The following is a 13,715-nucleotide window of genomic DNA, read 5'->3' as shown; positions in this document are numbered from 1 at the left end:
AAAATTTAAATTCATTCCACCTTTTCTTTTATCATTTTAATCAAAACGTTATACATTTCAATATATTATTTAAGTGTGTGATTGAGTTGATGTAACGAATCGAACACCAACTCAATTAGGTAAATTATTAAACTACCATTTATATTTTAAATAAGGGAAAATATTTAGTACCCTGTTAGTTAAAATTTTAGACTCTACTAGTAGGGCTAGAGGGTTGACAAATGTCTTATAGAAGTATAATAAAATATTAAAAATGTATATATATCTTTTAAAAAGTCACATGTCAATTTTTCAAAACTATTTGTGAATTTTTTTTTTAAAAATACACTACTAATATATCAAATACTCACCCTTTAAATAAAAACAATAAAAAAAATGCAAATGATGAGATTTAAACTCATAAAATCAACATACATAAAACCTCAACTTTACCACTCCAATCAAAGCAATTAATAACATTTTGACATTTTGATAACATGTTTTTTTTATACAATACCAGTCATAATTCCTCCCAACACTTTTTTTTTAAATAGAAAAATAAATATATTTAGCATGCTCAAATTTATGTATTTCTGCATTGACAACAAGATCGATGCCAACTAAGCTAAAACATTTGAATATGATGATAGTAAAATGAGCTAGAAAGTAATTGGAGTAGATCTAATATTCATAATCACATGTATTTACTTTTTTAAAATTATTTTCACTCACAATTTAAACTGATATGTTTTGTTTTAATTTCATACCTATTGCATGTATGTTGTTATTATGGTTGGCTTCAAATAATATGTTTCATTATTCATGGAATACTAATTTTAAAAGTACACAAGTCGGTTGTGTTTTAACTCGATTAGTATGAGCATTGTTGTCAATGCAGGAAGATGTAGGTTCGAGTGCGCTGAAACGCATTATCCGTCTATTTATAAGTTGGGGAGGAGATATGAATAGTTTTAAGTATGCTCTCAAAAAACAGCAAATATAATGAGATTATTAAAAAAATAAAAAAGCATTGTTTTCCGAAATTATTACCTTTTTTTCTACCCAACAAAGAAAATTGCTATGCTACTATGGTTTTCTAATTTGTAACAATAGAACAGTAGAAGAGCATTAACGAAAGGCAGCTATATATTAATTGCAAACCAACGGCCAAATGAATCCACTGAACGTAGAGCCGCCATCTCAGACTCGTCAGCACTAGCATCATGATTCATGAAGCTCCCTCCTCTCACTAAACTTTCTGCAACAAAAGGAAAACCATTACTACCGTCTACTAGCTTTTTCATATATCCACTCCAACGAAGTTTCCTAGCAATAACCATTTCCAACCGTCAGCTATGACCATGCTTTTCTTCCTAATAATTTATAAATGCTATTGCTATTCCTTCTTTTTTCCCAACTCAAGTTACGAGTCTTCATTTTTGTGAAACTACTTCAATTTGGAAAAAATCAACCAATGGAAGCACCTCAAGGAGGGAAGAAGTCGGGGGACATTAATGCAGAGGTTCGGTACAGGGGAATTCGGAGGAGGCCATGGGGAAAGTTTGCGGCGGAGATTCGTGACCCGACGAGGAATGGAGCACGGTTGTGGCTGGGAACATTCGAGACGGCTGAAGAGGCTGCGAGGGCCTATGACAGGGCTGCTTTCGCTTTCCGGGGTCACTCGGCTATTCTCAATTTCCCAAACGAGCACCAATATCAGAACTCAAAGTTTCCTCCATCCTCTTCTTCAGCTTCATCGTCTGCTACAGCACGAAGAACTGAAGTTATAGAATTTGAGTGCCTTGATAACAAGTTGCTGGAGGATCTTCTTGAAACGCAAGATAAGCAACGGTCATAGTGAAAAAGTTGTTTTAACAAGTTTTATTATTCATTTACCTATATTTCATTTGATTTTGCATTCTTTTTAAATCTTTGTTAGAAATTGCTATTGTATTTGGAATTTATTAATGAATTTTATATTATTCTCAAAGGAAGGAGAGAGCAACAGCCCATGGCGGCTGTCAAAGTAAAAACAAAAAAGCACATGCTTAGGATCAAAACAGTAATGTGGAAGATTAGACTAAACGTCAGCCAAATGAAGTAAATGTCAATTCGTAGTCTCAATATGGAGCCATGAAATAACAAATAAAAATATTTATTTTTGCAGAACAAGTTCTCCAGAAATAACAATACTCAACAGTTCTCAGTGTCAAAGGCTATTCAATAGTCTAACATCACAACCTCCAAACATCATAAAACATGTATGAAATTAACAACATATGATTTGGGTTTAGAATGAACATTCCATTTCTTCCAATACTTGGAAGGCTGTTTCAAACCCTGGAGGTCCACTAACAAATCAAATCCAACTTCCCAAATTTAGGGTTTAGAATGAAATTACCATTTCTTCCAATACTTGGAAGGCTGTTCTACGTCACACAATCACAAGTTACAAAAAGCCAAACAAACCCCCAACTGTCATAAAGTTGTTCTCTCTATCATCTATCCCACTATCACCATCTTCTGACCACATTGACTATAACTGTGAGTATATAATATAACCCAGAAGCACTTTGCTTGCTAATATACACCCTACCATGTAATGTATTCCTCCAAATCTAAACTTCGATTCATTTATCGTACTATACTCAGATATGTAACAGCAGCGAGGACACCAAAAACAAGTCCAAACTTATATTGGTATCTGTTACCATTACTAAAGATGATAGAGAACGTCCCACAAACAAAGCATATCAATATCGGGGAAGCTTTTATGACTGCTGCCTTTGCTTGTCCAAGTAAAAATGAATTCGCTGAAAATTCAATATGGCCCACAGAAATTGACGAAAACCAATCTCCGGCCAAAGAACAGAAGGCGAGTATAAATAGCAGTTTGCACTCTGCCATAAAAGAAAATTGCTCAAACGTGTCTCACTAGAAGTACGTATTATGATATCAGGGTCAGGTGAAGCTGCCATATACATATGCTTCTCGATATCATTAAGTTTTATAAGGTGATCCATTTCATCCTGTTCATACCCTCCAAGGCTGATTAAGCCATAACCTGCTCCACTTGAATTCAGTATAGTAATTTCATCCCATTTTTCTTCACAAGATTCTTGAACAGCATGCATGATCTCATTAGTGGAAGTGTAGGCAACACAAATGGACAAGACTGCCTTAGAGTTCTTATCAGTGGCAAGCATAGCTCTCTCCGCTGCCAACCTAACTGGTTCACTCAAGAGTTTCAGGTTCCCTGAAAATATAACTCTAACACCATAGCGGTTGACAATGCTCTATTCCTTGAGTATCTCTTCAATCTTTTCTAGCATCAAATCTATCAACGATTGAACTTCTTCAGGACTTCGCTTGAAATTTTCAATGCTGAAGACATAGACTGTTACGTATCTCACACCAAATTCGTAGCAGTACTTGAGTATGGACATGAGAGCTGAAAATCCAACTTTATGGCCTGCTCCTTTCATCAACTTGCACGTCTTTGTGAATCTCCGATTCCCATCCATAATAAATGCAATATGATTAGGTATGGGACCAACAGAAAGAATGCAAAATATGCATTTCCGCAATAAACTAACTAAGTTGCCATATATCTGGATCACTCTCTCTCTAATTCTCTCCATATCAAAACCTTGTAAGGATTCGAAATCTGTAAGAACTGTCAAAATGGAGAAGAGAAAGAATTGAAATTTGGTTAATATATGTAGGGAAAATATTTCACAATCTATCAATCAAATATGATGTGACTATTAAGTAGCATTAAAACATGGCTAAAGATTTAGACAAGAAAAATGTCACAATGTTTTGATAAATGAGGATAGTTGGTAAGTTTCATGCTCATGCTTGAACTCCTTGCATCAGATGTATAGGCTATTTGTTCAGGTCCTAAAGGATTGTTCCCAGCTCATCATGACTAAAGAACCAGCAAAGCAGAAGTGTTAAGAAATTAAATAATAGCCAATATTGCTCCTGGAAGAGAACGGATGAAAATGTGTATCTTTAAACAGCAAAGCATAGCCCATCTAGACTAGAGGTTTCTAACTTTAAGACACCACAATACCTAGTAAACTCACTTAACTGTTAATATGTTACTTTGCCTCAGGCAAAACCCAAATGTCCATTGAAACTAAGTACCAAGTACGAGAAGGTACAGGGTTGTATTGATCCCAATACTGGTAGATCAAAAAGCTTGGATTTTTTTGACTAGGTTGCCAAGGACATAGTGCATAAGAGAAAAACGGATTGTAGAGATGCTCAAAACACACAAAAGGTAAGCAAGGAACTAGTGCATATTCTTTACGTTGAACAAGAAAGATTAAGTTTCAAACTTGTAAAAGAAAAACTTAACAAGAGCAAGTAACCAATGCCTAATTAAAACATCAAAATCCAGACTTTTCTTTATTATTGGTAACTAAGCAACCACTACCGCATAGATTCAATTTAAGTACTAGTCAATTCTAAACACCCAAAACCCAAACTTGGGTATCCAGCATTAGTGATAAGAAGAAGGTATTTTTCTTTTACAATCGAATCAAATAAAAAAAGAAGTAATAATCGGGTTGGTTAAAGTCAAGAACAAAAAAAAGCAAAACATTAGATTCAGATTCCAAAAATTCCTTTAGTTTGTAAGGCAACCAAAGCAGTAGAGTTGGAGTGGTTACTTTTGGATGTTGGATCGATTTCGAGAAACCCAAATTTGCCTCTTCCTCTGTTCTTTGACTTTGCTCCAAGATTTGGGATGGATTATAACTACTTTTAATGTTGTATTAGTTGGAACGCTGATAAGGTTGAACAATCTATTTAGACCAAAAAACAGGGTTTGGATCCGATTAGACTCCCAACGCCCGTGTTGGGCAAAGTAAGCCTGACCCAATCCATTACTTGCTTGATATGGAAGTTAACAAAAGAGAGATTGATAGATTATTCACTACTAATAAATTTGTAAAAATATTGATATAAATATTAAGTATGCGAATTTATAATGTTTTGAGTTTGAATCAAATTATGTTTATATATTTTCTAGATTTTATATAAAAACATAAAAGGATAAAAATATTTTCAAAACTTTATTTTACCCCGTTTGTTAATATAGGAAGTTTTTAATAAATTTTCGATTAAATTAAGATTCGGTTGAGAGTGGCATTAACTCAATCAAAATTTTAAATGTCTATTGTTTAATTCAATTTATTTTTTTAATCATATGTCATTTCCAATTTCATATAAAATTATTTCATATCAATTTTTTCTAGCTTTACAATTATAAGTGAATATCGCTTATAAAAATAGATTTTATATTGAATCTTATATAAGTTTTAAATTCTAATTTATTAATTATAAACAATTTGTTCCAAAAAAATATGACTTAAAAGATAATATATTTATCATAATGTAGTTGCAAATAATTTAGTTTCTATTCCAAACACTATTATTGTAATGGCCTAAATTCAAGGTTATCGGAACAATGGTTTCGTAACCATAGATCCAATTTAAAGATAAATTTATTTCAATATTTTTGCTTGAAAATTGATATGATAGGAAAATCGTATGAAAATATTGATAGAAAAATTTTACCAATTTAGTGATTAGATAGAAAAAGAAATTATTGAAGAAATTGGGTAAAAACAAGGTATCGAGACCTCTATCTCTTAAAACCGAGTCAAAAATAATTTTATAAATATTTATGAAATGTTATTAATGTGGTATTAAAATTTCGTTAGGAAATTTTAATGTTTGGGTAGTCAATTAAATGAAAAGGACTAAATTGTAATAGGTGTAAAAGTTGCTAGAGTGATTAAATAGCTTAAGAGTCTAATGAGAAAGGATTTTAAAGGCAATTAGACCCAAAAGTTATTTGGGCTGGACGGCAAGGGTATGAAATCAACAGAAAAATTGATAAATTAAGGGTAAAATTGGAATATTGCAAAATTAACTAAATAAAGCTAGGACTAAATAGGAAATATCTAGATTTCTCTTCATTTCTCTTCAATTCCAGCAGCTAAAAATGCCATAGGAGGGTTATATAAGCTGGTATTTCATAATTTTTGCACCAAGTGAGTTAATCCTTGCCTTTTTCTTGTAATTTTTGTGTTTCTAAGACTTTTACAACTAGGTCCTACTATTAAATTCATTAGTTTTTGATTTCATGGATGAAATTGAAAGTCACCATGGTTGAGTTATGTAAGTTTATGATGAAATAGAATGAAATTAAAGCTTTAATTTTTTTTATGAGATGATTTTATTAGGTGATTTCAAAAGAAATTGATTTTTAGGACCTAATTGTGAAAATGCTTGGAATTAAAGTATATTGCTGAAATTATGATTCCTAAAGGTTGTAAAATAGTTTAAGGTGATAGAATAAAATGTTAATTGAGAAAAATCAGCTCAATTGAGAGGCTAATTGAGTAGGGACGAAATTATCATTTATTAAAAGCTTAGGGGAAAATGGTAATAAACAGCTTGCACAAAAACAGTTTGGACAGCAGCAGTAGACTAACTTTGAAAAATCACCATAAATTTTAGAAATCGAATTAGAAGATGAAAAAAATATGGAATTAAAGCTTATTGAGTCTAGTTTCTCATAGAAGAAATATTGTAAGCAATGGATTTGTAAATTTTGAGATATAATGAATTTTGTGAGACAAGGTCAGAATGAATTTGGGTTCCCCTGTTCTGACTTTGAAAAATCATAAAAAAATTTAAGAAAAACAATTATGGGCTTAAATTTATATGTATAGAATACTTAATGAGTCTATTTTTTATAGAAACAAACGAGAACATTATTTGAATTCTGTATGAAGAGATAATTAATTTTTAGTGAAGAAGGGTCAGAACTGTCGACAGCAGAACAGGGGTGACTTTAAAGAATAAACTGTACTTATTGGCTAAATCAAAAATTCTGAAAATTTTATGGTAAAAATATATATGAGTCTAGTTTCAGGAAAAATTAACAGATCTTAATTTGGAGTTCCGTAGCTCAAGTTATAAATAATTTAGTGACTATGACTCAAGTAGACAGCTTTGAATGAACCATAAATAATAGTTGAATTATAGAGAATGTTGCATATGAACATGAAATGTATTAAATTGATAATTAAATTTATTTATTTAGATCCGGAAGATTCAAATACAAAGCTAGATCGAGGAAAGGAAAAAGTTCAGGATTAGTAGATTTTTATTGTTTACAAACAAGTATCAAGGTAAGTTCGTGTAACTTGAATTATATTCTTAAATTGCTTGAGATTGTATGTTATTGATATGAATATGATTTGAATGTTCATTATATGGAAATTTATGAAACATTGATATATTTGATAAAATGGGAAGAAATCCCGTTTGAATGAAAGGAAAATTCGATGGATCTCTGAAAAGGAATTGATGGTAAAAAGGATCTAGCCCGGACGAGTGATCCTATCCTGATATAGCCCTCCCGAAGAATATGTGTAAAATGGATTTAGCCCAGACGGGTAATCCGAATTAGGGTCTAAATTTAGCTTGGACTGGTAATTCAGATCCAAGCTCATTAGAGTAATTGTCGTTGCAGAGGATTTAGCCTGGACTGGTAATCCCGACAATACTCCATTAGTTTATATTGCAGGGGATTTAGCCTGGACTGGTAATCCTGCTGCAAGGTTGAGGTTCGTGGAAGTGTGCTCTCTGAAATGGATATGTGTGCACATGAATATAAATTGACGGACCCGGAATTGTACAATAAATGTGTACCTCTGAAAATCCAACTAAATTTCGATAAATTCAAAGGGATAAATATGAAAAAATAACAAGGAAATGGAAATCATGGTATTGACGAGCTCATCAATCATGGTATATATATTATTGATACATGGAAATTGTTGTACTAACTTGAATGTTGAGTTTGTGCATGTTAGGGTAATAATGCATCGAATGGATATATGAATGTTTATTATATTGTATTGAAAATATTAGGTAAGTATAATTCTTGTTACATGAGCTTACTAAGCACAAAGTGCTTACCCCGTTTCCTTTTTCCCTTTTTGTAGTGTTAAGAGCTCGGAGGTCGGATTTGGTCGGAGACACATCACACTGTCAACCTCAGGATTTTGGTATATAAAGAAACTTTATTTTGGAAATCAATGGCATGTATAAGCTAACAAAGTAATGTTAACGTGAAATGAATGTAAAGTTAGCCATTAGTATGGTTAACAAACCTGGTTTTAGATATGTGATGACGTTATCTTATAAATATGCATGAATTTATCTTGAAAATATGTTGAATTGATTTGGTTGATGTGGATTGGTCTCGATTTAATATTGCAGGGAAGGTTAGATATTTATAAAGGGGCTATATTGAATATAAAAAAAAAATTTAATTCGTAAATTCTGGTAAATCCTCGTACCCTATTTCGGCAATGAATACGGGTAGGGGTATTACAATTATTTCAATTGAATTTTAGTTTTAGTTCTTTCACCAATTTTACTTTATTCTTGTTTCTACTTCAATCGAATCAATATCAACATCAATTCAAGGGTTTCACAAATCAAAGCTTCAAAAAATATTTTTGGATTTAGATTTCTTTTCTACTTTCTCTTATTTTTACATTTAATTTGAATGGGCAATATTCGAGTAGGGAAAGTTGCATATAGTATGGCCAAGAACTAAAAACCTTAGGAAGGTTGACAAATGAAAGTGGAAGTGATTGATTGAGGGTTCGGGGTTTACCACAATTTAGTTGGAATAGGTTAAGTGAGATTAAACCCTAGGATTGACGACACCAGGAAGTAACTTCGGTAGAGGAGGCTGAAAGGATAATCTACTTAGCACCAACTTAATCTAATCCGATTTAAGCTATCAGGTCGAAAGATAAGTAGGTTGAATCCATCAATTAATCTGGTTATAGGCCGAAAGGTATTAACTAGGTTAATCCTTAGCTAATTTGTTAAAAACCTCAATCTAAAGTTAATCATGAACACAAATGCAATTTAATCTTCTGTCTACTTAATTTATGTAACACCCTTTATCCGGTCTAGTCACCGAATTCAGGTTACGAGATGCTACAGGAACATTTACATGCAAAGTTTAACAAGAAATTTCGTTTTAAAATCATTAAAACTATTCTAAACACATTTAAAAGCAATCATCAATAGATTCAAGCATGTTTAAGATTCAAATGGAAAATTTTAAAACATAACGTGTCAAGGTTATCCGCCAAAAATAAGTTTCATCAAATGACTACTCGCCAAATGATTAATTGCTAAATATGATACACAAATCCGTTCGCCAAATTCTCACATATACTCCGCAAGCCATGACCACTCGCTCCCTAACGTGTCCATCATGTTGGTTTGCTTCTAGAAAATACGCCATATCAGCTTGATTTCATATAGTCTGCATATTTAGTCACGCTTGAACCATCCGCCATGAATGCTCACACAATTACTATCTACGGCTTTGAACGTACTTATCATAACCATTTAACAACCCATATTCATAAAGTCCACCATGAAACCAAAAATAACTTTACACATTCAAGGCATGTATTCATTTCCATTCAAGCAATTAGTTATCAATGCTATACATATGAACAAACATCATCAATATATATAAATACCTATAATTTATATCATCAACTATTCACATTCAATTCCTCAAAATAGACTTGTATACAATTTAAAATTATATACATGCCACTTGATCGAGTGTAGGATTAAAAGTAAAATCTATTGAAACATGAGCTGGATAATGTGAGTTGTGGATTGATCCATCTGTCAGGTTTTGCAAAATATAACTACAAGAATAGGGAAATTAAACAGAGTAAGCATTCTCAGATTTTAAAAATTAAAACTCACCTCACAAAACATTAATATAAATAACTTAACCAAAACATGTATTCCCCTGTCAACATATTTCACACGTACAAGGTGAGTGCATCACATTGAATCATGTAACATTTTCCATGCATTTTGTACCATTAAAACACAAGTTATTCCATCAAGCATTCCTACCTTTTTCCAAGATATATATATGTATACATATATATATATCACCATAAAACCAATGACACCCTTACTTTAAGTAGTCAATCTGACAAACTTTTGTGAACAGAAATGGATATACAGGTAACCAACTAAAACACACCAATTTGCTCATAAGAGCTATTTCGTTCGATAACATGCTAGTTTGTTAATAATAGCTATTCCATCCGATAACAAGCTAGTATACATGAAGAGATAAAATTGGAAATGCGTAACAAATGTTGGACTCCAATAACATCAATGAACTTCTTTCATCTTCTTCACATCCCTTTTACAACCCATACATCTCGTAATAACCCTATTGGCATGCTAATTGTATACTTTGGTCATTTGGGCTCCATATACATATTTGAATATTCCTTTTTACCATTTAATACCTTTCTCACCTTATGTGCCAATTTGCTAACATTTTCTAATTGTTAGAATTAAATGACCCGAATCCTTATTTAAATAAAATACAGTGGTAAAATAAAATAAAAGTAAAATCCATATAGAACTACACTTTTTTTATTTTATTTTAGAATAAGGTTTTTTTAAACCTTATTAAACTCTATCTATTTTATATTGATTAAAATAAGGTGTTTCAGTCTTACTAGAATATGGCTTTACAAGCCTATAAATAGACATAGTCTATTCCTCTTGTAATTATTCGAATTTGACATAGTGAATTTTCTTATCCTCTGCCCGTGGTTTTTTCCATAAGGGTTTCCACGTAAAATCTGTGTGTGTGTTTTTATTTTATTTTTTTCACAAATTAGTATCAGAGCTTCTGGGTTGTTCATCTCGATCACGAGAATAGTGTTTTTGAAGTATGAAATTCCACTGTTGGATTGTAACACCAGATTTGCGTTGTGACAGATTAAGATGCAAGCAGTTCTTGCGCAGATGGATCTGGAGGATGCCCTGCTAGGGATAGATAAGATGCCTTCGACATTAACAGATAAAGAGAATAAGCGTAAGGATCGAAAGGCGTTAACACAATTGCATCTGCATTTTGCCAATGAAATTTTGAAAGATGTGATGAAAGAGAATATCGCCTCTGCATTATAGAAGAGGCTAGAACAAATATGTATGTCGAAAACTCTAACAAGCAAGTTGCATATGAAGCAACGTTTTTTATGCTCATCGTTTGGAGGAAGGTGCGCGTCTGTATACGAACACTTAATAGTGTTTAAAGAAATTCTCTCAAACTTGAAGGCCATGGAGGTTCAGTATGATAAGGAAGATCTAAGGTTGATTCTACTTTGTTCGTTGCCCTCGTCTTATTCAACCTTTAGAGACACGATTTTATATAGCTGTAAGTCTCTCACAGTTCATGAGGTTTATGATTCTTTGATCTCGTATGATAAGATGAAGCATCTTGTGGTTAAACCCGACTCTAAAGGAGAAGGCCTCATTGTTCGTGGGAGACAAGATTAGAATGCTGATGATGATCGTGGAAGGACACAGGAATGAAATCCTCGCGGTAAATCTAAGGGTAGATCAAAGTCTTTAAACAGAGGTAAAACTTGTAACTTCTGCAAGAAGAAAGGGCACATAAATCTGAGTGCTATAAGCTACAGAACAAGATTAAAAAGAAGGTTGCGAATCTAAAGGGAAAACAACTAGAAAATTCTGGTGAAGTTGATGTTGTAGAAGACTATAGCGATGGTGAACTTTTAGTCGCCTCTATCAACAATTCTAAAGTGAGCGAGGAGTGGATACTTGATTCAGGCTGCACCTTCCACATGAGTCCCAATCGGGATTAGTTTACAACTTACAAAACAGTATCTGAAGGTATTGTTTTGATGAGAAATAATGCTTCGTGTAAAATCGCAGGTGTTGGAACAATTAAAGTTAAGATGTTTGATGGAGTTGTCTAAACACTTAATGACGTACGACATGTTCTAGAATTGAAGAGAAATTTAATTTCGTTGAGTACTCTTGATTCAAAATGGTATAAATACACAGCTGAAAGTGAGGTTTTAAAGATTTCCAAAGGTTCCATTGTTGGGGCTGAGAAAGACTGCCAAGTTATATGTTTTACAGGGTTCTACTGTTATTGGTGATGCAGCTGTCGCTTCATTTTCCTTGTTAGATGATGATATTACTAAAGTTTGACATATGCGCCTAGGGCATATGAGTGAGAATGGCTTGGTAGAATTGAGCAAAAAATGATTTCTTGATGGGCAATGAATTTGCAAACTAAATTTTTGTGAGCACTGTGTTTTTGGGAAGCAAAAGAAAGTTCGATTCACCAGAGGAATCCAAAACAAGAAAGAAACGTTGGAATATATTCATTCTGATCTGTGGGGGCCATCTAGAGTGCCTTCGAGAGGTGGAGCTAATTATATGCTAACATTTATTGATGATTTTTCCAGAAAAGTTTGGGCGTTCTTTCTAAAGCAGAAAAGCGATGTGTTTTCCGCATTTAAGTATTGAAAATTATGATTGAAAAACAGACGGGAAAACAAATAAAATACATCCACACAGACAATGGCTTAGAGTTCTGTTTTGATGAGTTTAATAGATTATGCAAGTCAGAAGGGATCGTGAGACACTTGACAGTTCGCCATACTCCACAGCAAAATAGTGTTGCAGAATGAATGAACAGAACGATCATAGAGAAGATTCGATGTATGTTGTCAAATGCCAACTTACCAAAGTCGTTTTGGGGCGAAGCAGCCTGTACTACATGTTTTTTGATCAACCGATCTCCATCCGTAGCCATTGAGAAAAAGACTCTACAAGAGGTATGGTCTGGTAATCCTGCAAATTATTCTGATTTAAAGATTTTTGGGTGTCCTGCGTATGCTCATGTTGATAATGGAAAATTGGAACCGAGATCTATTAAATGTGTGTTTCTTGGTTATAAAGCTGGTGTAAAAGGGTATAGGTCATAGTGTCCTGAAAATAGAAAAGTTGTGATTAGCAGATATGTTGTTTTTGATGAAACTGCTATGCTGCCTAACTTATCTCTTAAATACTCTTCCAATAAAGAAAATCAAAAGCAGGTGGAGCATAATATTAATACAGAGTCAACTCCTCAAGCCAGTACAAAAATTGAGAATAGAGTTGCTTCTTCACCGCAATACTCTATTGCCAAAAATAGAACTAGAAGAGAAATTAAACCTCCAAAAAAGTATGTTGAGGCTGATCTAGTTGCTTATGCTTTAAATGTGGCTGAAGATATAGATGTGAATTAAGAGCCATCTAATTATTCTGAGGCGGTTAGCTGTGAAGACTCAGAAAAGTGGATGTTTGCTATGTAAGAGGAGATGGAATCACTCCATAAAAGCAGTACATGGGATCTTGTGAAACTTTCCAAAGGTAAAAAGGTTGTTCGTTGTAAATGGGTGTTTAAAAAGAAATAAGGGACTCTAGGAGTTGAAGAGCCCAAATATAAAGCAAGGTTTGTTACAAAGGGTTACAGTCAAATTCCAGAAGTGGACTTCACAGATGTGTTCTCCCCAGTTGTTAAGCATAGTTTGATTTGAGCTTTGATTGGTATTGTGGCCATGTATGATTTGGAGTTTGAGCAGTTAGATGTAAAAACTGCATTTTTGCATGGAGAACTTAAGGAAGATATTTACATGCAACAACCAAAGGGTTTTACAGTTTCAGAAAAAGAGGACTATATTTGATTGCTGAAAAAGTCCCTTTGCGGTTTAAAATAGTCACCAAGACAGTGGTACAAGAGGTTTGATTCCTTTATAACTTCTCATGATTTC

General features: G+C 33.1%; 1 protein-coding gene and 1 pseudogene across 1 annotated transcript; one reads left to right on the top strand and one right to left on the bottom strand.

The window, feature by feature from the left end:
• Positions 1-1,162: 1,162 nt before the first annotated feature.
• LOC107923362 (ethylene-responsive transcription factor ERF098) lies at positions 1,163-1,966 on the top strand. The gene has a single exon (XM_016853561.2). It carries the CDS (start codon positions 1,367-1,369, stop codon positions 1,835-1,837), a length of 471 nt encoding a protein of 156 aa, XP_016709050.2. The 5' UTR covers positions 1,163-1,366; the 3' UTR covers positions 1,838-1,966.
• Positions 1,967-2,118: 152 nt separating this feature from the next.
• On the bottom strand, positions 2,119-4,783 carry LOC107924767 (dehydrodolichyl diphosphate synthase CPT3-like; annotated as a pseudogene).
• Positions 4,784-13,715: the final 8,932 nt, after the last annotated feature.

Source organism: Gossypium hirsutum, chromosome A11 (assembly GCF_007990345.1).
Source record: "Gossypium hirsutum isolate 1008001.06 chromosome A11, Gossypium_hirsutum_v2.1, whole genome shotgun sequence".
In the NCBI taxonomy this organism is placed as follows: domain Eukaryota; kingdom Viridiplantae; phylum Streptophyta; class Magnoliopsida; order Malvales; family Malvaceae; genus Gossypium; species Gossypium hirsutum.
This window is presented reverse-complemented; position numbering and strand designations above follow the sequence as displayed.